The sequence below is a fragment of the Zonotrichia leucophrys genome, unplaced genomic scaffold, assembly GCF_028769735.1.
Source record: "Zonotrichia leucophrys gambelii isolate GWCS_2022_RI unplaced genomic scaffold, RI_Zleu_2.0 Scaffold_290_66289, whole genome shotgun sequence".
NCBI lineage: Eukaryota > Metazoa > Chordata > Aves > Passeriformes > Passerellidae > Zonotrichia > Zonotrichia leucophrys.
The window spans coordinates 13110-37178 of record NW_026992495.1 but is presented as its reverse complement, the minus strand read 5'-3'; the positions used below and the strand labels follow the sequence as shown (position 1 = coordinate 37178).

General features: G+C 50.2%; 1 protein-coding gene across 1 annotated transcript; it reads left to right on the top strand.

The window, feature by feature from the left end:
* Positions 1 to 20970: 20970 nt before the first annotated feature.
* Positions 20971 to 21750, top strand: LOC135441431 (olfactory receptor 14J1-like; the record flags this gene model as incomplete). The annotated part of the gene is made up of 1 exon (XM_064700975.1): positions 20971 to 21750. A coding segment is annotated over one exon (780 nt), but the record flags the coding sequence as incomplete, so codon positions are not given.
* Positions 21751 to 24069: the final 2319 nt, after the last annotated feature.

The window sequence follows — 24069 nt, the reverse complement described above, 5'->3', positions numbered from 1 at the left end:
GTCACTTTGATCCCCTTGAGTCCATGAGGCCTTGCTGTGCTACAAGGACCCCTTGCTTATACAAGGCCCTGCAGTGTCACAATGGCCCCTTGGTTCCAGTGGTCCTGAAGTGTCCTAATGGTCTCCATGGTTCCATGATGCCCCACAATGTCACAATGGACTTTTGGTTCCATGAGCTTTCCTACTGCCAACAACAGTCTCCTTGGTTCCACAGTGTCACAATGGACCCTTTGCTCCATGAGGTTCATTGGTGTAACATGGACGCCTTGATTCCATGAGGTTGTGCAGTGCCACAACGATCTCCTTGGTTCTGCGGCCCTGCTGTGGCTGCTGTGCAACAACGGACCTGTGGTACCATGAGGTTCCATAGTGTCACCATGGTCCCTTTGGTTCCACAAGGCCTTGCTGTATCACAATGGCCCCTTGGTACCATGAGGTTCTGTACTGTCAACAATGATCTCCTTGGTTCCACAGTGTCACAATGGATCCTTGGTTCCATGAGGAGCCTGGCCACCTACAGCCCCTCACAGCTCTGCATGGCCCCTCACCGCCCCTCATGACTCCCTCACAGCTCCCCATGGCCCCTTACCGACTCTTACAGTCCCTCTCAGCCCCTTGCAGCCCCTCATGGCCCTTCACAGCCCCTCATGACTCCCTCACAGTTCCCCAAGACCCCTCACAGCCCCTCACTGTGGATGCCCTGGAAGAGAGAGAGAGAAACAGCAAGTGTTTCTCACAGCACCCTGTGAGAATTTTTAGGGTATTGTAGGGATGTGATAACTTGTTAAGTATAAACAATCTGCAGGTGGTGTTCTTCTACTTCATCTTTCTGTTCTTCTCAAGGACAGTGTAATGTGTTTTTGTTAACCAGCCAATCAAATAGAATAATTCATCTCACTCTATAAAAACCGCAAGGTTCTCTTGAATAAAACCTTCTTTCATTCTCTCTACAAACTGCTTCCCGCCTGTTCCTGTGTCATTCTAGACTCAAGAGTGACACCTCACAGCCCCTCATGGCTCCTCACAATCCCTCACAGTTCCCCATGGCCCCTCACGGCCCCTCACGCCCCCTCACAGCCCCAGACGCGGGGCACCGCCCAGAGGAGGAGGGGTCAGGCCCTGCTTGTTCTCCTTTCATTTCAGTCCCTTCATTACAGCGACAAGTAAAGAAAGGCTGAAATGGAGCCTTTCCCCAGCATTTCCCTTGGGGTTAACTGCCGGCTGAAGCTCTCTGCTGGCCCCGGCCCCAGCGTCACCATCCCTGCAGCCGCCAGGCCTTTGCTGTCCCCCCGTGTCCGTTCCCTGTCCCCGAGTCCCGCCTGGCTCTGGCAGCAGCAGCAGCCGCAGCGCAGGGGGCGCCGGCCCGGCCCAGCCGGGGCTCCCGGCCAGGAGCAGCAGCAGCGCCGGCCCCTTCCCGCCTGCTCCTGCCTCGGCTCCCAAGGGCTTTTTCCAGCTCAATTCTGGAGCAGAGCAACCAGCACCCACACACAGCCCTGACTGCTCAGGGCCCGCCTGTGCTGCCCTGAGCCAGCCCTCAGAGGAAGAAAGGATCGGGTTCCAGAGCTGTTTACAGCACTGTTTTACTCACCCTGAAGTGGCAGCAGGAGGCTGCTGGTGCCTTTGTCTTGGGAATTGGGGATCATGGCTGCTCTTGGCTCTCTTCTGCTTGCCACCTGAATTTTATCCATGAAACTGCAAGTGCCTCTTTCAGTTGGTGCTACCCACGGTGCTTTCATGACAGTGAAGTCAGTCTTTTTGCCGCAGGCATAAAGATCAACAGGTACTGGAATGCTCACCAACGCCAAGCACTAAGGTGAGGGGAATTAAAGCCTCACAGGCCACATTTGCAGTGCTCAAACACAGCCCTGTTGCTGGCGCTGATGTAATAGAATAAACTGACAGAGGTCATCACAGAAATTGCCTCTGCAGTGTGGAATTAAACTAAAAAATCCACCAGGAGAAACAGAAACCAGAACTTCTCGACTCACTTCATGGCTCCTTCCCAGCAGCAGGAAACAGAGATGCCCAGAGGTGTTTTGCACTGCTGCTGCCCCCAGTTTACAGCCAGGCTTGTATTCTATAACAATTCCTGGTACCACCTCCTGTTTTCTTAGCCTAGAACAGTAACAATGAAAACCTCACCAATGGCACAACTCCCCTGTCCATGAGCAAAAGAAAGCACAAGTTGTCAAGTTCTCCAAACCTTTGTCCTGCTTTGCTGCAAGAGTCCTGCTGCACGCACAGTGTGGAAAGCCAAGAGAAGCTGCAGTTGGTGGCACATCTTGTGACAGGAGCTCGACCTCATTCTCCAGGAAATGTTTTTGAAAAGAGCAGACAGGATTACAGAGAAGATTCCTGGAAAACTGAATCAGTATTCTAGAAGTGAAATGAAAATGGAAAGAAATAATGTGAAATGTTTTCCTCAATTTATTTCTGTGCTCCCCTTTTCCATCTTACACTACTTCTCCATGCCATTAATTCCAAATGCATCTCACCTCTAAGATCAATGATTTAGCGAGTTTTAGACACACTAAAATACCATGAGCTGCACAGTTTGCATTCCTGTTTTTGTTGGAAAGGAACGCTGGAGACACAAGTGCAGCGCTTGGGTCAGGCACGAATCCTGCAGGCAGGGAATGTGCCCCGGCAGTGTGTGACCCTCAGCAGGGACAATGCTCAGCAATCCTGCAAGCACGGAATGTGCCCCAGCAGTTTGTGACCCTCAGCAGGGACAATGCTCAGCAATCCTCCAGGCAGGGAATATGCCCCGGCAGTGTGTGACCCTCAGCAGGGACAATGCTCAGCAATCCTGCAGACAGGGAATGTGCCCCGGCAGTGTGTGACCCTCAGCAGGGACAATGCTCAGCAATCCTGCAGGCAGGGAATGTGCCCTGGCAGCGTGTGACCCTCAGCAGGGACAATGCTCAGCAATCCTGCAGGCAGAGAATGTGCCCCGGCAGTGTGTGACCCTCAGCAGGGACAATGCTCAGCAGTGTTGCTGTGCTCAGTCTCCATGGAACCATGCCAGGAGCAGCTGCTGAGCTCAGAAGCCATCGCAGCCCCCGCCCTGCTCCAGAGCCCCTTGGCAGGGTGGGCTCCTGCCCTGGCTCTGTGTGCCAGGAGCCGGCAGCGCTGGGTGCAGGGAGCCCAGGGAGGGCACAGAAACGCTGGGTGAGAAATGCTGGGGCACAGCGAGATGGGCGAGTGCAGCCGGCCAGGGCAGAGGAGCAGCAAACACAGGAGGCACAGCCTGCAGGACACATGGCCAGGGGGAGAAAACAACAAACTGCTCAGGAGGGTGGAGAACAAACTTTTAGTTGCAAACTTCAGAGAATGATGTACTTGGGAAATCTTAAACAACATAGAATTACAGTAAAGCACTTGACAAAGCACTGACTTCGCAAACTCTAACCCGTCCAACTTCAAGTTATCCAGATTTTGAGAAGATGAAGTCAGGAGAAGAGAGAGAGGGAGACAGAGATCCACAGTCAGTCTTGGATCTCAGCTACTGTGAGCTCGGGGGCCGTGGGACGTGTCAGTGTCACACCCGTGTCACAGCCAGACCTGCTCTGGTCCCTCTCCCAGGTGGGGTTTTCGGGGTGCCAGGGGCTTGGCAGCCACTTTGGAGCTGCGCCAGAGGCTGCAGTGGCTGGGGTGGGGCAGTGACCACCCCACCTATGCAGAACTCTCCCTGCCCCCAAACACACACTGGAGATGTCTGGGGCCGTTCATCATTTCTCTGCTCTCCAGCACTGAGGCAACGGACTCTGGATATAGCTCTGAGCTCGTGACCAAGGCAAACACCCCTGGCAATGGGGCTCCATGGAGCTGCTCTCAGGAAACCCCCAAGAGCTGGGGAGTGCCCCAAAACTGCCTCAGAAACATGAGAGACCTCAAAATCTCTTCAGGAATATGGATTATTCAGAAACTCACTCAGTAATGGGCTCCCCCTCCCTTCATCATCCCCAAACTTTGGCTGTCTCATTCCAGACCCCAGCCCACCTCCCCAGTCCCAACCACAACCCACCCCTCCTGGACATCAACACTCACTTCCCAAGCCATATTTCCCCCATTTCCCACCTCCCAAACCCCATCCCACCCATCCTGCCCCACCTAATGCCCATCTCAACCCTCCTGATTTGAAGCCCACTTTGCTCAATCCCCTTCCAACCCCATTCCACACCAAAAAGGTGTGGAATCAAGGAATTTTGGGGTGGGATTGAGTAGTTTTCAGTGGCATTGAGGTGACAGATTGAACCCTCTTGTCTCTTTTAGTGCCAAGAAAGGGAAACAAGTACACCAAATACCCCCAAAACCCCAAAATTCTCCCAATTATCTCCCTGAATCCCAGATTCCCCTGAAACACAAGTAAAACGTGAGGCTTTAGATGCCCTTGATGAATTTATTGATTTTTACCCCAATTTTCTCTGTTTTAAAGGTATGAAGATGAATCCAAAGAAAATTAGGGCCAAAACAAAAGAATAATCAGCCTAGTGTCTTCCCAACATGTCGAAAGAAGGGAGACCAGGACACCAGATGGTCATCAACAGGTCCCGTTTATTGAAGAAAGCATCAAACACTTATACAGCAAATAATAAGCTTATGAATATTCTGTAAGCCAAGCGATCTATTGGTTAAACTATACCATCAACTCTTCCTCATTCCTTTGGGTCTACGTTCTCTACTTCTCACGTCTCTCTGTCCACTTCGTTATCATACCCAGCTAGGCCCAAGGACACGCTATCTTGCAGGTGCAGGACTTGGAATTAGCCATGGCCTTGTACTTTTCCATTCTCTAGTCAGCTAAATTCTCAACATTTTCCAAGCAAAGTTCTATGGGCTAACTGTGTCACACTCTTTGCAACAAAAAAATAGGCAATTCTATTGCCTATACAATACAACTATTACATTACAAGCAATATTCTCAGCTAGGAAGGTTTCTCTCTTACAAGGGATCTAAGCCAGGGAGACAAACCAAAAAGGCTATCACTATTTATAGGATATGCCATACAACAGATACAAAAAGGATTCTATGTGCTACAAGGCTCAAACAAAACTCAGGTTTGCCAATACAACCTACAAAAATAAGCTAAAGGAGCAACATGTGCGCAGGTTTCATCTGCGTCGATTGTCTGGTAAGTTTGCTTTTCATCTTCAAACAGCAGATATACTTCAAACAGGAATGGCTCTACTCACAAATGCTTCTGATTGTCTCTTTTAACTAGAGTTTCTCTGATGTTCACGAAAACACCTTGCACACAAGTCATAAAATAAATGCCTATCATAAAAGCATAAATCTATCTAACATCACTTAAACTTAACAGCACTTAGACTTAAAATACTTAAAATATTTAAATTTAACAGAACTTAACAACACTTAAACCCATCTCTACTCAAACTTAACAGAATCTAACTTCACTTAAACTTAATAACACTTAAACTTTAAAGAAATTAAACTGAACAGCACTTAAACCTAACAGGAGATAAACTTAACAAAACTTAACCTTAACAGTATTTAACATTTAATGGCACTTAATAGAAAATTTAACTTAAACTACTTAGCAACAGATAGAACTTACTGTAGAAATAGAATATAGCATTTACTATAACTTACTTACAGGCCTGACTCTAAAATACTAAGCTAAAACAACTTTCTTCATGCGTTTGCTACAGCATTTTTACAGTTGAATGCACTTAAACATAAGGAGTTTGTTCAAGGTATAGCTGTGAAAAAATTTTTTTGAATTCAGTGCTTGCTTTTTCATTAATCACATCTAAGCAAAAATCAAAGAATACAAAAACACTTATTACATCTTTCTTATACAATCGCTTTAACATATCTTTAACATTTTAAAATTTTTCAAAATACAATTTCAGAGTTTGATGTTCTACTGACTGAGTTATCTGTGCTTCTGATGTTTAAAGTCTATGTTAATACAGGTGATTTTGACAGCATAATGGATGCTAAGCTAAATCGGCTGAAATTTGACCCACTCATTTGCTACGCTGATTTCTCTTTCACAGTTTCTGCTAGGAAGAACAAAAAGTCTTTTTAACTTAGGTGAGGAACGTCTTCATAGTAATGCTCTTTGGTGTCGCTTGCTTATTATCACTGGTTTCTTAATTGCAGTAGGGATCTTTTGTTGACAAGAGTCACATTTATTATGGCTGTTAGGTCTAAAACTGAAGCTTTTTGCCGGCCGCGGGGCGGAGGGAGAAGCGCTGGCGCTGAAAAAGCGCTCTGGTCCCGTGCCGCTTGTGTTGGAGCGGGCGACCCCCCCGCGCTGGGCTCCTTGTTTCGCGAGACTCGCCGGCGGGCTGAATCACTGCATGCGCTGTACCCCTGGTGGTGCGGGTTGCTCCCTCTGCTGCGGCTCCGCTTCCCCCGCAGCTGCCGCCGCTACCACTGCTGCAGCGCAGCATCTCAGGTGGCCGCTCACCGCTCCCCATGGTGCAGCGTCCATGCCGAGTTCGGAGCGGCACAGCCCCGCAGGCGCCCGAGCCACGGCTGCTGCCTTGCACTCAGAGACATGCTGAAGCAGTGTATTGTGCACCACCTGCCATGGCTTGCCCACTTTCTTTGCAGTCTTATCATCTTCTAACACCGCTTCCCATAGTATATCCCCAAATTTTCTCCATTCCGAGAGTTCATGGACTGTATGTGGGTTAAGGAAAACTTCTTTAGCATAGCCGTAGGCTAACAACCCTGGTAGCTCCTTTTTTAAATCTATCCCCTTTACTCCTCGCCTTTCTAAATATGCGGCGAAAAATCATATGCTCTTGCCTATCCATACCTATTAGTGAGCGCGCTCTTTGCAGCTTTCCAGGCTTCTGACAGCACGTATGGCTCGGGTCACCGATGTGAACCTCGAGGGTGCTCCTCAAAATTCTGGCACCGTCCTGGCTTCTCAGGACCCAACTCCAACTTCCTCTATCTTGGCACGTTCTTCCTCCCCCTTTTTCTTTTAGTGCGTGACAAGGGGGTCAACATTCGGGGTCACCATATGTCGAAGGAAGGGGACCAGGACACCAGATGGTTCATCACAGGTCCAGTTTATTGAAGAAAGCATCAAACACTTATACAGCAAATAATAAGCTTATGAATATTCTGTAAGCCAAGCAATCTATTGGTTAAACTATACCATCAACCCTTCCTCATTCCTTTGCGCCTACATTCTCTACTTCTCACATCTTGCTGTCCATTTCTTTATCATACTCAGCTAGGCCCAAGGACACACTATCTTGCAGGTACAGGACTTGGAATTAGCCACAGCTTTGTACTTTTCCAGTCTCTAGTCAGCTAATTTCCCAACACAGGGACACACTGTTTGCAAAACTCCAGTCAAAATCCTCCCGTTGCACCGGGAGTATGATCTTTGCAGGATTCGCACCCATCAATTGCAAACTCTGTTGCTGGCATTTCATTATCAAGCAAGCAATCAGCTCAAACAATGCATCTGCCATCTTCAGCGGCTGATGAGGCAGAAAAACCCATTCCAAAATGTGCAAGGAATCGAACCATTTGTCACTCCATTGGCCAATGATGCTCGTGGGATGCGAATCTGGAGTGGTGATGAACACAGTGACATCAACGGAGGGATCAATGCAATTAATTAGGCAAGGCAAAACAGCTTGCTGGACCACCTCCAATGCCTTATGCGCCTCAGGGGTCAGTGTGCGAGGTGACTTTAGATCAGTGTCCTTTCAACAAATCATACAGAGGAGACAGCTGTGTGTCAGTTAGTCCCAAGTACAGACGTAACCAAGTGATGACACTTACCAATTTCTGAGCATCATTCAGTGTCTTCACAGAATGCACAAATTACGCCTCCTGGTGACCGATCATCCGTTTCAGAATTTTGACCCCCAAGTACTTCCAAGGCGGTTGTTGTTGAACCTTTTCTGGAGCCACCTGCAGTCCATGAGAATGAAAAGCATTGAGCAACCGAGGCTGAATCCTCAGTAGCTCCTCCTGGGTGGACGCGGCCACCAAAATGTCATCCATAAAAGGATACAGAAGTGCATCAGGAAACTGCTTGCCAACTCCAGACAGTGGACACGTGCCACTGGCATATGGCAGGAGAATTGCACATACCCTGGGGCAATGTTGTCCATTGATATCTCTGTGCAGGCTCAGCCTCATTAATTGCTGGCACTGAGAAGGCAAACTTCAGTCTGTCATCCGGATGCAAAGGAATCATAAAGAAACAATCCTTCAGATCCACAATGAGGACCAGCAAGTCTGTGGGAAGCATGGTAGGAGATGGCATGCCCGCCTGCAATGTTCCCATGCTTTCCATCACGACATTAACCTTTCACAGGTCTTGCAACAACCTCCATTTCCCAGATTTCTTTTTGATGCAGAAGACAGGAGTCTTCCAGAGACTGGTAGAAGGCTCCAGATGACCCTTTTTGGGAATCCACAAAATTAGAGGATTTTGGGAAAGCTGAAAGATGCAGGCCTCAGAGACAGCAGAACTGTGAGCAGAGCTATGCAGCAGCCATGAGATAGGTCAGCAGAAAAATTATTTAAACTGTAGAAAAGCAAAGGCAAATAGATCAATGGTCTGTGTATTAACACTTTTCTAGAATAGCTCTCTAAGCTACAGAAAGTTTATCTAGCAAGATATTAGGAAGATTAAAGCTTAATAATGGAGCTCTGTGCATTGTGTTTTAAGGCTTACAAGTAGGTATTGTATTCAAAATAAGAAAGCATTATTTTTAACCAAAGGTATGTGTGCTTATCGTGATTGGATAGAACTACTGTCAATGTGCTTTTGATTTGTGTGATTGGTCAAGAAACTTATAAAGTAAGTTGTAACATTAAGTTCCTGGTCTGCTGCCTGGAATGTGAGCTGCTCTCATCTTCCCATTTTCATAATCATGTAATGAGACTGATGCTGAAAAATAAAGCAGCTTGAGGCATGTTCTACAGCAGCCCTGTCTAGTTCGTGGTTTGTACAAAGCCCACCTGCTGGCTTCACCCTGGTCCAACTGCTCCTGCACCAGATTCTGAAGGGCAACCAATTTATCTTGAGGGAGGGGCCACAGCTTCTCCCAGACAGGTTTGTCCACCAGCCACCGTATAAGAGGTGTAGGACACTCTGTGCCCTTCATCGCAGTGGCCCCCATCAAAAATCTGTCCCGATGCGCACCCCCCAGACAGACAGAACATCCCTCCCCCAGAGCTTGGGAGGAGTAGAAGTAACATGAGGCCTAACCCAGGCTGTCTGTCCCTCCGGGTTCGTGACCAGCATGGGCCGCTGGCTCACATAGCATTGCACCGTCCCTACCAGGCCCGCGACAGATGTTTCCACCGGATCCAGGGGCCACTGGGGGCCAGGCGGCAAGGGGGAGAACCGTGATGTCAGCACCGCTGTTTAGAAGCCCGTGGAGGTGGATCTCCCACGGCGCTGCACCAGGAACGGATCACGGTACTCAGCATCTCAGGATGGTCCTTGGTCAGGACAGCAGTCCAGCGAACGTGAGGTGGCCCAGTGGATCCAAAGCCACCAGCTGCATGTGACCGGTCAGTTGTCCTGTGAACAGAGGATTTAAAAGGCACATGTTGAGCAAGTCATGTCCCTTTCGGGATCGTGACGGGAGGGGGTGGGTGTGGTGACCATGGCACAAATCTGCCCTGTGAAATCTGCATCATTGAGCCTCAGGGGCACAGTGATGCCCTGAAGGATGGCGCAAGACCTCCCCATCAGGAGAGCACTCATGCCCCAACCCAAGGGACCAAAGGCATCCCAGGGAATCTTGTGTATCTCAGAAGATTCTGAGACAACTGTTGCTGCGGTGCAGAAATCCACACCTGCTGATCCACGGGTGCTGGCTGCAAGCCAGCAAAGGAGACCTCCATGGGCTCCAGGGTCTGGAGAGAAGTTGTATCTGGGCACGTCCCTCCTGCACGCCCCGCTTCACATTTCCCAAGCCCAGTAAACCCTGGCCATTAACATGAACTGTCGCCTTGCAGATATTGGACATGTGATTCGGCCTACCACACTGACCACACAAAAACATGGGGAATTTGACCTTCTGTGCTTTCTTCCCCTGCTTCTTGCCAGCCTGCACATTCTCCTGCTGTGGCCACCTGCCCTGGGGTGCTGCCCAGACTGGCTGCACAGTGGCAGCCACGGCAGCCAACTTCTGACCCAAGGGGATGATGTCTGCACAGGCCTCCACCATCTGGGAGACAGTAGGAAAACCAGGCGGAGCCACTATGACCTTCCTACAAGCATCATTGCAATTACACCTTGCAAGGTTTGCAATCACAATCCTCTTTGCCACAGGATTAGGCACCTGCCTCTCCACAGACACAGTCAACCTTGCCGCAAATTCCATGAAAGACTCATCAAATCAACCGCCTGGACGATGGTCGCAAATGGCTGCCTCGGAGCAGCCATTTCCAGGGTCTGAACAATTGCTGCAAAGCCCAGCATGTGGCACTGGTCATGCACAAGGGAATTGAATCCAGCCTGCCCCTGAACATTGGCATAAAGCCCCGTGCCCAACAGCACGTCAGTGACAACCCCACACCTGGGGTCCTGTGGCGCCAGCGCAGCATCCTGCACCACCGCGTGGGCTGCCAAACGAGCCCACTTGGTTTCAAAAACACCAAACTGCACATGGTCAAAAAGAGAATGTGCCACACGATCGAGGTCATGAGGCGTCAGCACGTCCGTAGCAACCCTCTGGAGAATTTGCATAACCTCAGCAGACCCCAAACCATGCTGAACAACAGCATCATGGACTGCCCTCTCCAGCTTATACAAAAGCAGTTCATGAGTGTTATGAGTAACACCCCTGAGCATAGGGAAAGCCTGGGCAGCCCCTGGCAGAGTCATAGCATGTGCTTCATCCTGGTCCTTGGGCCCCACAGGGACAAGGGCAGATGATTGACAGGAGCCAGGTCAACTCCACTTGCCCCTGCAACACCGGCAGAGCCAGAGGAGCCTCCTCATCAACCCAGCAGATGCCGGGAGGAGGCAGGCTCAAACATCTCGTTAGTCTTGGTTTTGGCTTCTCTCCAGAAACGCACAGGGTCCCTTGGACACACAGTCACCTGGCACGAGGGAAGTGTCCACAAATTCAACGACGAGACGCCATGGCCCTGGGAATCCACCGGCCTCCCGCCGGCCGTGTCACCATTTGCACTAAAGTCGTGCCCCAGCCCCGGCAGGGGGCGCCTTGGCGGGAACTGTGAAATCTGTACCACCCAGGCCGGTGCCAGCACAGCCTGCAAACCCGGTGCAGGCTGGGACAATGTGCCCGTGGTCACAGGGGTTTTCAGGATGAGAGAGAGACGAGAATGTTGACTCCATGATCAGAAGGCTTGATTTATTATTTTATTATATATATACTGCATTATAACTAAACTAAAAAGAAATAGAAAGGAAAAGGTTTCTCGGAAGGCTAAGCTAAGAATGGAATTGAAAAGAATGAATAACAAAGATCTGTGTCTCGGCAGAGAGCAAGACCCAGCTCTGCCATGAGTGGTCAGTACCTCCAAACATCCACAGGAGACCAATCACGGATCCACCTGTTGCACTCCACAGCAGCAGATGACCATTGTTTACACTTTGTTGCTGAAAGTTCTCAGCTTCAGCAGGAAAAATCCTAATGAATTTAATGAATCCTAATGACTTTAATGAAAAGATGTCTGCGACAGGACAAGACCGGCGCGGTGCCCCCATCCCTGACACGGAGGAGGGGAGGGATGCTGAGAGAGGTGCAGCCCGTGGAGCCGCATCACTGCAGGGCGGCATAAGGGAGCCTGGCACAGACCCTATGAGCATCTGTCCCGAGCCTCAAGACTCCACAGAGGGCACCGCCGAGACCAAGAGTAGTGGGGTGGGCTGCCCACCCACTGGGGCGGGGCCAAACGGAACGCCGACCACGGCCCCACACCCAGCGGCTTCTACTGACTGTGCATCCCTGGCACACTGCACAGACTCAGAGATGGGCAAAGCCACCCCCACAAATAAGCCCGACTCGGAGGCAGGTGAACCTGCCCCTGCCATGCTCAGGGGGAACGTCGTGGAAACACTGCAGTTTGGAGAAAGACTCATCTCTGAGTTAGACTCAATCCGAGGTGGAGGCTGATCCTCAAAGGCCAGGAAGGCACAAAGAGAGGGCAGCACGCCCTCTGCCCCACCGCCCCCACAGGGCAAGGCAATGACAGCCTGCCAAATCCACAGAGCCCCCTGGGCTTGGGAACAGCTTGCCAAGAGCAAAATCAACCCCGGGAAAAATCGCTATTCCCCGAGTTGGACCCATCCCCCAGGACCAGGTTTTGGACCACTCCAGAGGTCCAAAATGAGAGAATCCTCCTCAAAACTCGCAGAGGTTGCCAACACCCCAAGAACAGCAGGCAAAGCATCAAAGAGAGGGGAAGAATAAAACCTCACCAGCAATCCGGACCCTGTGTCTCAGTCTAGGCTGCAGTACACTTTGGCAGTCACCAGATGTCACTAGAGGACACGAAAGAACACAAGCGCGCACTGCTGTTCTCAGGGTGAAGGATGAAAGGGAATTTTATTTTCTGACTTTAACATTTATAGTTTTCCAAAAGTGACAGCGCATTGGAAGGTGACAGTGTCACCTCTCCAATGACACTGGTCAAACCAACAGCCCTTCAACTCTCTCCTCCTCCATAAAGGAATGCAAAACAATGAGTTATTTACAGAAAATGTGTGAGAAAGTTCACTACAAGAATGTCAACATCAGAAGGCTTAGAAAATCTTTAAAAACCAGGGTGACACAAGTCTGGGTAGACTTGGCCTCTGATGACTGCCTCTCTGGTGACTGCCCCTGCACCACTGGGGCTCAATTGTTTCCTTTCTATGGAGACAATTGTGACACTGCGGAGCATTGTGAAACCAATGGGCCATGGTGACAGTGCAGGCCCTTGTGGAACCAAGAGGAACATTGTGACCCTGCAGGGTACCAGGGATCCCAGGGGCCACTGTGACACTGTGGGGCCTTGTGGAACCAAGAACATCATTGTGTCTCTGTTGGGCTGCATGGTCCCAAGGGACCAGTGTGAAGCAGCAGGGCTTTGTGGAACCAAGAGGCCATTGCTGCATTCCAGGGCCTCGTGAAGCCAAAGGGCTGTTGTGATCCTGAGAGGCACCGTGGATCCATGGAGACCATAGTGGCATTGCAAGACCCCATGGAATCATGGAGACCGTTGTGACCCTGCAGGGCCTCATGGAAGGAAGGGGCCATTGTGACACTACGGGAACTTGTGGAACCAAGGGAATCATTGTTGCACTACTGGGCCCCAATGGAACCAAGGGGCCATTGGACACAGAGAGGCTTCATGGAACCAGTAGATCATTATGACACTGTGGGGCCTTGTTAAACCATGGAGACCATTAAGATCCTTAAGGACTTGTGTAATCAAGGGGTTATTATGACACCTGAGGGCATCATGGAAGCAAGAGAACCACTGTGGCATTGCAGGGCCTTGTGGAACCAAGGGAAGACGGAATAGGTGTGGCTGCCTTGGCCTCCCAGGGCTCACCCGACAGGTCTGACTGACCTTGGAATGTGGAAGGCCACTCTCATCTGCCCCTGAAACACAAGGGCTCTAAGCTTTCCTTTGTATGGGAAAGAACTGTTCATTTTTTCCAGACATTGATGGCCAAAATTAGGATTCCACCTCCAAATTTCTGTGTATCCAAGAATTGCTGCCAGACAAAAGTTGCCAGGACAGACAGGTCTGGCTGGTCTTTGACTCCTGAGGGGCAGCACTTACCTGTTTTCCAGACACTGGAAAGGGCTCTGTGCTTTTCTTTGTATGAAAAAAAACTCCATCTCTCTTCTCCAGGCACAAATGTTCTAAATTAAGATTCCACATTCATAATTTCAAATATCCAAGGGTTTCTCCAAGCAAACCTGCCAGGACAGACAGGTCAGGCTTGCCTTGACCTCTGATGGTTGCTGTTCATCAGCTCCTGAATCATGGGGCTCTGTGCTTCCTTCCTATGGAGACCAATGTGACACTTGGCAGCCTTGTGAAATGAAGGGGCCATTGTGACACTGCAGAGCACCATGGATCCAAGGCACCATTGTGATACTGTAGAGCCTCGTGGAACCAAGGACATCACTGTGGCTCTGTTGGGCCACATGTTCCCAAGGGACCAGAGCAAAGCAGCGGTGTGGTAGTTAGCCCAGCTCTAAATCAGAGTCAGTCAGATTTTACTCCAGAAGAACTGGGTGTGAGTTTCAAGCCCTGGAAATATTTGTTCAGCTTAGGTGAGTTTGAGAGTTCCCTCATAATCCTTTAGTGTTGTTATGCTAAATTGTCCAAGTTCTCCCGCCCTATGATTACTTGTTTCCCCTATAGGGGTATTGTTCTAGAGTGTTCTACCCTCAAGTGTATATATTGTTCCTTTGCCTTTATCTCAGGCCTTTGGATCACACCCCTCGTACTGTGCACAACTTCTCCATGTTTATTGTTTTTCACCATGTTACTAAAGTTCTTTTTGGGAAACTCCATTGATCCTGCTTGTAGGAGCGTCGGGGGTTAAGACGGTTGGGATGGACGGAGACGAGAGGTCTCTGAAGCCAGGTCTTGGAACTTGTGGTTTATTGCAAAGGGTGTGAGTGCAGGGGCCTTGTTTGGAGCTTCCAGCCACAGCTCGGAGCAGGTCCAGAAGAAGAGCTTGAAAGAGGTGCCCAAAATGGATGCCTGAAAGAGGAGGGGAGTTCCCTTATTATACAATAAATCTTCTTCTGTGCTGCATATTCTCATTTTCACTAACCAATCTAGTACAAGATACAAATCTTATAGCATTACATACAGCCTATAAGAACCATTACATGACCATACTGTGTTACATTTTAAACCCTAAAAACTACTCTCTGGACCCCTTCTGCCAAGCTAGTAGGGTCTGCTCTGACCCTTGGACTTGTCTGCAAGCAGAGGGTATTTTTTCATCAAAAGGGGATTGCCTTCAGTCAGCCATACCATTATTTTCTAGTTGTTCAGTAACTAAGGTATCTAAAAGATTGCTTTCATTTCAATCTCACTTACAGTTTCCATATTTTCAAAATCTTTTGCCAGGCAATCATATTTATAAGGCTTTCCTGTTTCATCTTCCCCAGCATCTGCTTCTTTTCATTTTCACCACCCTTGCCCTGAAGTTGGGGAACCAGAAAGGTTTGTCACAGCCACCCTCATTAAGACATTTGGTGCCTGAACAGGGACCCTGACATTCAGTCATGTCAGCTGGGGTTAGCTGATGGATAGGCCAGCGCTCCCCGGGATTTTGGATTGTGCTGTGCTGGCAGATTCATCATTGCTTTGAGGGACCTTGGCGAGGATTCACAGGGACAATGACAGTTTCACCTGCATAGAATTGCAGGTGGATTTGGGGAAACACAGAACAATTATTGCCCATTTTGCCACTGTGTTTTTACAATACGCATCCGCATCCCATAATTGATTTGGGGTGCTCCAGTGGCTGTTCCACCAAAGGCGGAGAAAGAGAAAAAATGGGCAGCTGGATGCCCAATATAGAAAGGCGTGTATATGGATGCTTTAAATTAATTCTCACTGATCATGACAAAATATCTTCAAAGAAAAAATTAAAATCAATCATGAGATGGATGATTAAAAATTTTCCAGATGCCCCTGAGCCTGATCGTCCTCCCTCCATCTTGGCTCCTCCACTTCCTGCTGCCACAACCTTTTTTTCCACTCTGAACGAACCTCCAGACTCCACCCTAAAAACTGCAGGTTATGCCCCCACTGTCAATCATCCTCTCCACCCTGGACCATGCCTCCAGTTAAGGGAGGACACTGGAAAATAGCCTTGAAACTCTTCATTGCCTTCATATGAAAGTAGGGGGCAAAATCCCAGGTTTCAGCCATTGGTTTATGGGGAAATCAAGGAGCTCTGTCTTTAAGACAGCTAAAGACCATAGGAAGGACTTACCTTGTTTCAATGGCCTAATGAGGGCCATGTTTACTTCACCTGTCTTAACTTCCTATGATTTAAAATATATTATGACCATGTTGTTGTCACCTACAAAATACACCCTGTGGGAAAGGGGATGGAAATGTTTACTAAATCAGTTAGTAGCAGACTATGCTAAAAATGAGGCAAGGGCAGAATTGACAATCAACCGTCTAGCTGGAGAAGGACTACTCAGCCTACCAGATGATCAAGCAGCAGGTATTCCCAGAGAAGTATTGAATGATATTAAAGAGATGACTTTAAAAGCTTTAATCCAGGTATCACATGGTAGCACCCCCAGTTTGGACTACCTTGGTGTCGTGGTTTGACCAGGAAGGAGTGGGAATTCTGGGAAGCTGTGGTCAAACCAATGAAGGTTTTGGGTTTCATACTGACACCTGGTGTAGCCAGTGGGGTTTGGACACACCTCCGAGAATACACAGGGGTTAAAAGCAAGGCACTGCCCTGGCACTTCCTCTTTGGGACATCGTCGGGCGAAGAGGTCAGATCTCTTCCCCCGCCCAGCCCGCTGCTGCTGGGTGGGGGAGGGGCGGCCATGCGGTAGGCCAGGGGCCTGGACAGAGGTGGGGGTTGAGGGGCTTTCAAGGATGGAAGGGTGGCGGAGCCCCAAGAGACATCGAGACATCGGGCGGCCAGCCCTCTCCCCCCTCTCTTTCCGGGAGGGAGAGCGGCCGGCCGCAGCAGCAGCACGTGTGGGAGTATCATCTCGTCCCAGGACAGACAGAGACTGAAAACTTTTAACCCTTTCTTGCATGACTGGGGCCTTGCAAAAATGCTAATCCTCCTCGAAGCTGAATAAGAAGGGAGATGAGAGATGAGATGAGATGAGATAAGGACCTGGCCCGGAGAATGTGGAGATGATTGGATGGGGAGAGATGATTTGGAGTGGCCTTTTGGCTGGACTTTTCTCGTGGCTATGGACTCAGTTGTTCCTGTGACACAGACTGCATTTAGGGGGAGGCAGTGCCTCAAAACCAGGAAGGTTCTTCGTGAGGACCCCCCGGCCCCAGGGGGTTGGAAAAATATGGGGGGGACAGATGTCCCAAAAGCAGAGACTGTGCCTTTTTGGAGTGAGACAAGGCATCCTTGAAAGACAACCCTAAAAGCAGCTCTGGCCATGTCTCGGTGGTGAGAGCACTGAGCATGGAAGGAAGATGTCACAAGCGGCAAATGGACTTTCCGGGCGGTGCCGCAGTGACAGGGAAGCACACGAGGTTTCAGTGTGTTTCCAGGAGAAGCCTATGGAACGAGAAAGACTCCTTTCCTCTTCATGAACTGAAGTTTGAGTATACTAAAGCGTCGTGCCAGGGCTGGGCAGTTGGTGTTTTTTGGGAGAATGTATCGGATTGGGAAAGTCAGGGAGTGGGGAGGAGGAAAGTTTTTTTTTGTAAGGTTTTCAATTTCTTTTTTTTTTTCTTTCCCTATTTTCCTGTAGTTTAGGTAATAAAGTGTTCTTTATGTTTAAGTTAGAGCCTGTTTTGCTTATTCCTGGTCACATCTCACAGCAGACACCAGGGTGAGGCATTTTCATGGGGGGCACTGGCTCTGTGCCAGGCTCAAACCATGACACTTGGGCAGCTGCAGCTAAAGCTTTAGGACAATTAGACCATGCTGGGTGCCTGTTAGGTAAGCAAACCAATGCTACCTCCCTCACTTTGAGTGTCCTGCTCTCAGACATAGAGACCATCAGACAGGCCACCTTGCAAAATAGCAATCGAGTTTTTACTCTGGGCACATGGGCATGGCTGTGTAGACTCTGAGGGATGTGTTGCATGAACCTCTCCAGGCACAGAGAGTCAATCCACAAGAGCATTCAGGTACTGAAGAAAGGGTTCAAGAAGCTTCAAGTGGAAAACAAAGACTGGTGCAATAAACTCTTCCAATCCAAGGGTTGGATGATGTCTAGCTAAAACAGGACTATTAATTCTCTTAGTGGTTGTTGTTGCATTGTTAATTGTCCCATGTTTGTTTGGATGCTTTTAGAAAGTCTTACAAAATTCTTTCAGTTCCATCTTTGTTGTAAAACAGAAACGAGGAAGATACCCAACACAGGATACTCATGGACTCCTTGGAGGAGAGAATTGGAGGCCAGGATGGCACAATAACCTATCAGAGACTCAGTTTTGGAAGGAAAATGCTTTAAAGTACCTAAAAGTATTCTTAAATCCATAAAGTACCTTAAAATCCTTGAGTATCTCAAGGCATTAATGAGCCCCACTGAATGTCGGTACAAAGCTCTCCAGGGACTAATTAAAGCAGATAATTGGGGCCATGATTGCAAAAACCTCTCACAGAGTCTGTATCAAAAGGGAAAATCCAAAGTACCTAAAAAAAACTAAAGTACGCTGAAGTATTAATGAGCCCCACTTAGTGCTGTTACTGAAAAAGCCTCTCCAGGAACTAATTACAGCAGATAATTGGAGGCCATGATTGCACAAACCTCTCAGTGACTCCAAGGCAAAAGCCAAACCCAAAGTCCTTTGAAAAACCTGCAGTCCGTGCAGGGAGAATTAAGGAACCCCCCCAGGGCCATTCCTGGCCAAGGCTCCCCAGGGACTCCTTCCAGCAGATCCAGCAGATGTGGGCTAAGGGGGGAATGCTGAGGGCAGGACAAGGGGCTGACAGTGCCCAGCCTGGCTGGGACTGTGCCAGGAGGCCCCAGTGCCTCAGGACAAGATGTCTCCTCACAGCCCTTGGTGGCACAGACCCTGCTGCTGTGCCCCAGGGCACCAAGACTTGTCTTCTCCTTGTCCCCACCCCTCATCACTGCCTGCAGTTCTCTGCTCTGCCTGGGGCCTGGGGACACTTTCTCAGTTGTGTCCTTCAGTGGGACCCATTAAAAGTCCAAGAAAGTTTGGAGTTGGATTCTGATGTGGAGTTCTGGAGAGGTTTCTTCAGCGCCTTCTCAAGGACTGATGTTCAGGGCCTGAGCACAAAGCCCCAGAGGCTCATTAAAGTTCTTGTGCTGTGTCTGTGCTGCTGAGCTGGGCTGGGCTCCTGGCACAGAGGCAGCTCCTGGTAACCAAGAAGAGCTTCAAAAGCACATTTCTCTTGATGAGCAGCTCTTCTGCCAGCCCAGCAGGGCTGGGGCACTGCCTGCAGCCACCCTGGGCACAGCACAGAGGCACAGAGAGCTTCAATCAGTCAGGGCTGGGAAGGTGCTGAGAAGTGCCTGGGGCAGAAACACTGCCAGCCCTTGGCACAGGAACCTCTGGCTGCAGGACAATGCATCTGCAGCTCCTGGAGTGATCTCCTAAAGCTGGAACATCCCAATGCCTACAGACCCTGTGAGTACATTCTCTGGGTATTTCTGGTGCAGGGAAGGTGAAATGCTCATGAAGCTCTGACATACTGAGGGTTTCTGATCAGTCATAGAATATTTCCAAGTCAAGGATTTTGATAAAAATTAGGAAACTTTCTGAGACTATGTAGTCAGCTTTCTACTATTGCAGAATGAAGGGTAGTGGGGATGAATATTAAATGTTGATTATGAAGTATTTAATATGAATTTTTGACAAGCGTCTGAGACATCCAAACTGTTACTTTTTGTGATCAATAGGTTCACAGGAGATTCCTAATGTGCTTTAAGCCACTCTGCCCATGGACTGCGCCAGCAACACCTTTGTTCTTAACATTCAGGCTCAGTATGAGCTGTCCTTTCTCCAAGCTGCAAACAGAACCTGCCCCAGCCAGTGCCCTGCAAACAGGCAGGGTTCTGTAAGGCCAAGGAGAGGGCACAGAGATTTTGGGTCTGTGAGTGCTGGCAGGGAGAGATCAGGAACAGGGAAACACCTGCAGCAGGGAAATCTCCAGGAAGCAGAGAGAAAATCAGGGAAAGAGAGAAAACAAAACCCAGCAATGCTGTGGCAGGGAGAGTTTAGAGATGCCCACAGGATCCCCTCCAGTGCAGCCCCCTCCCTCTGAACAAGCCCCCTTCCTCCTGTCCCCCCAGCCAAGCCTCTGCCCTCAGGGCCGGGGCTCCAAGGTGTGCAGCCCCTCCTGTGCAGGCAGAGCAGCAGCAGAGCTGTGGGGCAGCTCTGCAGCCCCGGGCCCAGTTCCCTTTGCAGAGCACAGGGCTGGGAGCAGCTGCCCGGTACTGGGAGCTCTGGCAGGGGGCACAGCTGGCTCAGGGTGATGCTGTCCCCAGTGCCCGGCTCTGGGCAATGCTGTCAGTGCAGCCAGGGAAGGAGCTGCATCTCCCTCAATCCAATGCCATCATAAGGACACTTGGGATTTTCCCTGAGATTTCATTCCAAGCGGGGAGCTTCAATCCAGGGTGCAAACCTGTCTTAGATCATCTCTTGAGTTATAAGATTGATGGGGAAAGTCAGAGGTGTTGTGACACTGAAAATGCTTCTGGATGGTGAAATGAGCAATGTGAGTCGTTGGCTACAAATGTGGAGCTGGGCTGTGGTGGATCAACCTGCTCTCAGCTGTGTCTGGTGACATGTCAGGGGAAGCACTGGGAGATGATCACCCTCAACCTGAGAAACATTAAAGCTCAAAGAAACTCTCAACAGGTACAAACAACAGACTATCTATCCCCACTCTCCACTCATCAACTCACCTCAGGGAACTCACTGTGTTCTACCAGAAGGCAGCAGAATTGCTGAGGCTTTCTGCTTTCCAAGAAAACCAGGAGAGACATGGGGGTAGATCAAAAAGAAAACCTCAGAACGCTTAAACACAAAAGCATGTCCATGTATGCTATAGATGATGATATATGGGAAATGGCTTTGAATTTGGTTACAGGTATCTTTCAACCTTTCAATCTTCACTATCCGTTTCTCCATGAACAGATCCCCATGGCCAGATGCAGCAAATGTTCAACAGCAGCTCCATCAGCCACTTCCTCCTCCTGGCATTGGCAGACACGCGGCAGCTGCAGCTCCTGCACTTCTGCCTCTTGCTGGGCATCTCCCTGGCTGCCCTCCTGGGCAACGGCCTCATCATCAGCGCCGTAGCCTGCGGCCACCACCTGCACACGCCCATGTTCTTCTTCCTGCTCAACCTGGCCCTCAGCGACCTGGGCATGATCTGCACCACTGTCCCCAAAGCCATGCACAATTCCCTCTGGGACACCAGGGATATCTCCTACCCGGGATGTGCAGCTCAGCTCTTTTTCTTTCTCCTGTTTATAGTAGCAGAGCTTGCCTTCCTGACCATCATGTGCTACGACCGCTATGTGTCCATCTGCAAACCCCTGCACTACGGGACCCTCCTGGGCAGCAGAGCTTGTGCCCACATGGCAGCAGCTGCCTGGGCCAGTGCCTTTCTCAACGCTCTCATGCACACAGCCAATACATTTTCCCTGCCCCTGTGCCACGGCAATGCCCTGGGCCAGTTCTTTTGTGAGGTGCCCCAGATCCTCAAGCTCTCCTGCTCACACTCCAACTTCCTCAGGGAACTTGGGCTCATTGTGATTATTGCCTGTTTAGCATTTGGCTGTTTTGTGTTCATTGTTTTCTCCTATGTGCAGATCTTCAGGGTTGTGCTGAGGATCCCCTCTGAGCAGGGACGGCACAAAGCCTTTTCCACCTGCCTCCCTCACCTGGCTGTGGTGTCCTTGTTTTTCAGTACTGCCATGTTTGCCTACCTGAAGCATCCCTCCATGTCCTCCCCATCCCTGGATGTGGCCATGTCACTTCTGTACTCGGTGGTGCCTCCAGCCCTGAACCCCCTCATCTACAGCCTGAGAAACCAGGAGCTCAAGGCTGCAGTGTGGAGACAGATGACTGGATGCTTTCAGAAACATTAAACTGCTGGCAATTATCTGCAAAACACTTGTAATAAAAGTCATCTTTGATATTTCTTGTTGATTTCATTTTGGAGCATTTTTTTTCTTAGTTTAACTTATTTATATTATCCATAAAGAAATATTTTTGTTTGTACCATTTCTCAGTAGGTTTCTCTCCACCTTCCCTGTGCCCACAGACTGGGTCAATGAGGGGCTGCACTCTTCGTGGTGTTAAAGGAAGTATAGGATCTCCCAGCAGAGTTTTCTGCAGAGATGCCCTTTTGTTGCCTTCTCGGGAGCTGCAGCAGCAATGTCTGTGTGACAGGCTGGGGCAGATCAGTGCTGGCCCAGCAGCTGTGCCCAGCAGCAGCAGCACTTGGTGTTGCCAGTGCTGCTGCTGTGGCCCTGCTCCGCTGCCCTGGTGGCCCTGGTGTTGCTGCAGGGCCTGAGTGCTCTTGGGGCCGGGCACAGCCCTGGGGGTGGCAGTGCCGGGGCTGCAGCAGGGACAGGCCATGGGCACTGCTGGGGCAGCGCTGACGCCTCAGGCCAGGGCCTGGGGGCTCCAGGCTCCTTGCCCAGGCTCTCTCAAGAACACACCCAGGCCAATGCTCAGCACAGAAAACCCCCGTGAGCAGCCCCAGGCTGGCCATGGGCAGGCTGGGGGCAAACAGCATGGTTGGGGCTCTGCAAGCGCCCTGGGGCAGACGGGAAGGAGCAGCAGAGCAGGGGCTGATCCATCCCCAGAGTGCTGGACAGCCCAGGGCAGCGTCCCAGAGTGTCCTCATGGAGCTGCCAACAACATCCCCCCTCTGCAGCCCTGGCCTCTCCCCCAGCTCACACAGGTGCCCCATCCTTGCAGGCACAGACACGGCAGCACTGCCTCAGCAGCCCCTGTTTGCATTGCACAGAGCAGGGGGAGCATCCCCATGCTGTTGCTGTGGGGACATGAACCTGAGGGAGCACAAATGCCATCAGCCCCTGGGGCCAGCAAGGGCTTGGGGACACCAGGGAAACCACTCAGGTTTATTGTGACAACCCTTGGAGTTCACCAATTCTAACCTGCGCCCTAACACCATCTTGTCTCCCCTTAGCCTCCTCCAGATTGTACAACCGCAGCTCCCTCATGTCACTTCAACCAGACTTCTGTTCCAGACCCTTCCCCAGCCTTGTTGCCCTTCTCTGGATACGCTCCAGCCCCTCCATGGCCTTCCTAAATTGGGGGCCCAGAACTGGACACAGCACTCGAGGTGTGGCGTCACCAGTGCTGAGTGCAGGGGAAGAATCCCTGCCCTGCTCCTGTTGGCCACACCATTCCTGATCCAGGCCAGGAGCCATTGGCCTTCTTGCCCACCTGGGCACACTGCTGGCTCATGTCCAGCCTGCTGTCCATCAGTTCCCCCAGGTCCCTTTCTGCCTGGCTGCTGTCCAGCCCCTCTGTCCCCAGCCTGTAGTGCTGCAGGGGTTGTTGTGGCCAAAGTGCCGGACCCGACACTTGGACTTGTTAAACGTGACCTTGTTGGATTTGGTGCCTGGATCCAGCCTGTCCAGGGCCCTGTGCAGAGCCCTCCTACCCTGCAGCAGATCCACACTCACACCCAGCTTGCTGTCATCTGCAGATTTTCTGATGTTGGACACAATCTCCTCATCCAGACCATTTCATGCAGGCATTGAAATCCACACTGGCTGGCTCTGACCCCTCGGCCATCCTGTGGGTGCCCTGTGTTGGCACTAAAGGTGATCTGTTCCATAGCCTTGCTGGGCACCCAGGTCTGGCTGACAGGCCTGGAGTTCCCCAGATCCTCCTTCCAGCCCTTCTTGGGGATGGGCTCACACTGGCACCGCCAGTCCTCTGAGACCTCCATGCTGAGCCAGGACTGATAGTAAATGATGGAGAGCACCTCCACAGCTCCCTCATCCCCCTAGGATGGATCCCATCTCATCCCATACACCTGTGAGCATCTGAGTGGCTCAGCAGATCATCAGCTGCTTCCTCCTGGATTACAGGGGCTGTTCTGCTCCCTGTGCCCATCTACCAGCTCAGGAGAACACTTCTCCTGAGGACAGACTGTCCTAATATTGTAAACTGAGACAAACATGCTGTTAAGTAGCTTTGCCTTTTCCTTATCTTTTGTTACTATATTCCCCACTGCAATTAATAAAGGGTAGAGGTTCTCCTGTGTCTCCTTTTGCTTTATAGTTTTTCCACAAACTTTTTTTTTTTTAAAGAATGGGTTAGGTTAAGTTCTCATTGAGCTTTCACCTCTCTAATTTTCTTTCAGATAATCTTAGGGCATCCTTAAATACTTCCTGTATTGCCAGTCCTTTTTTCCCCTGAGTTCC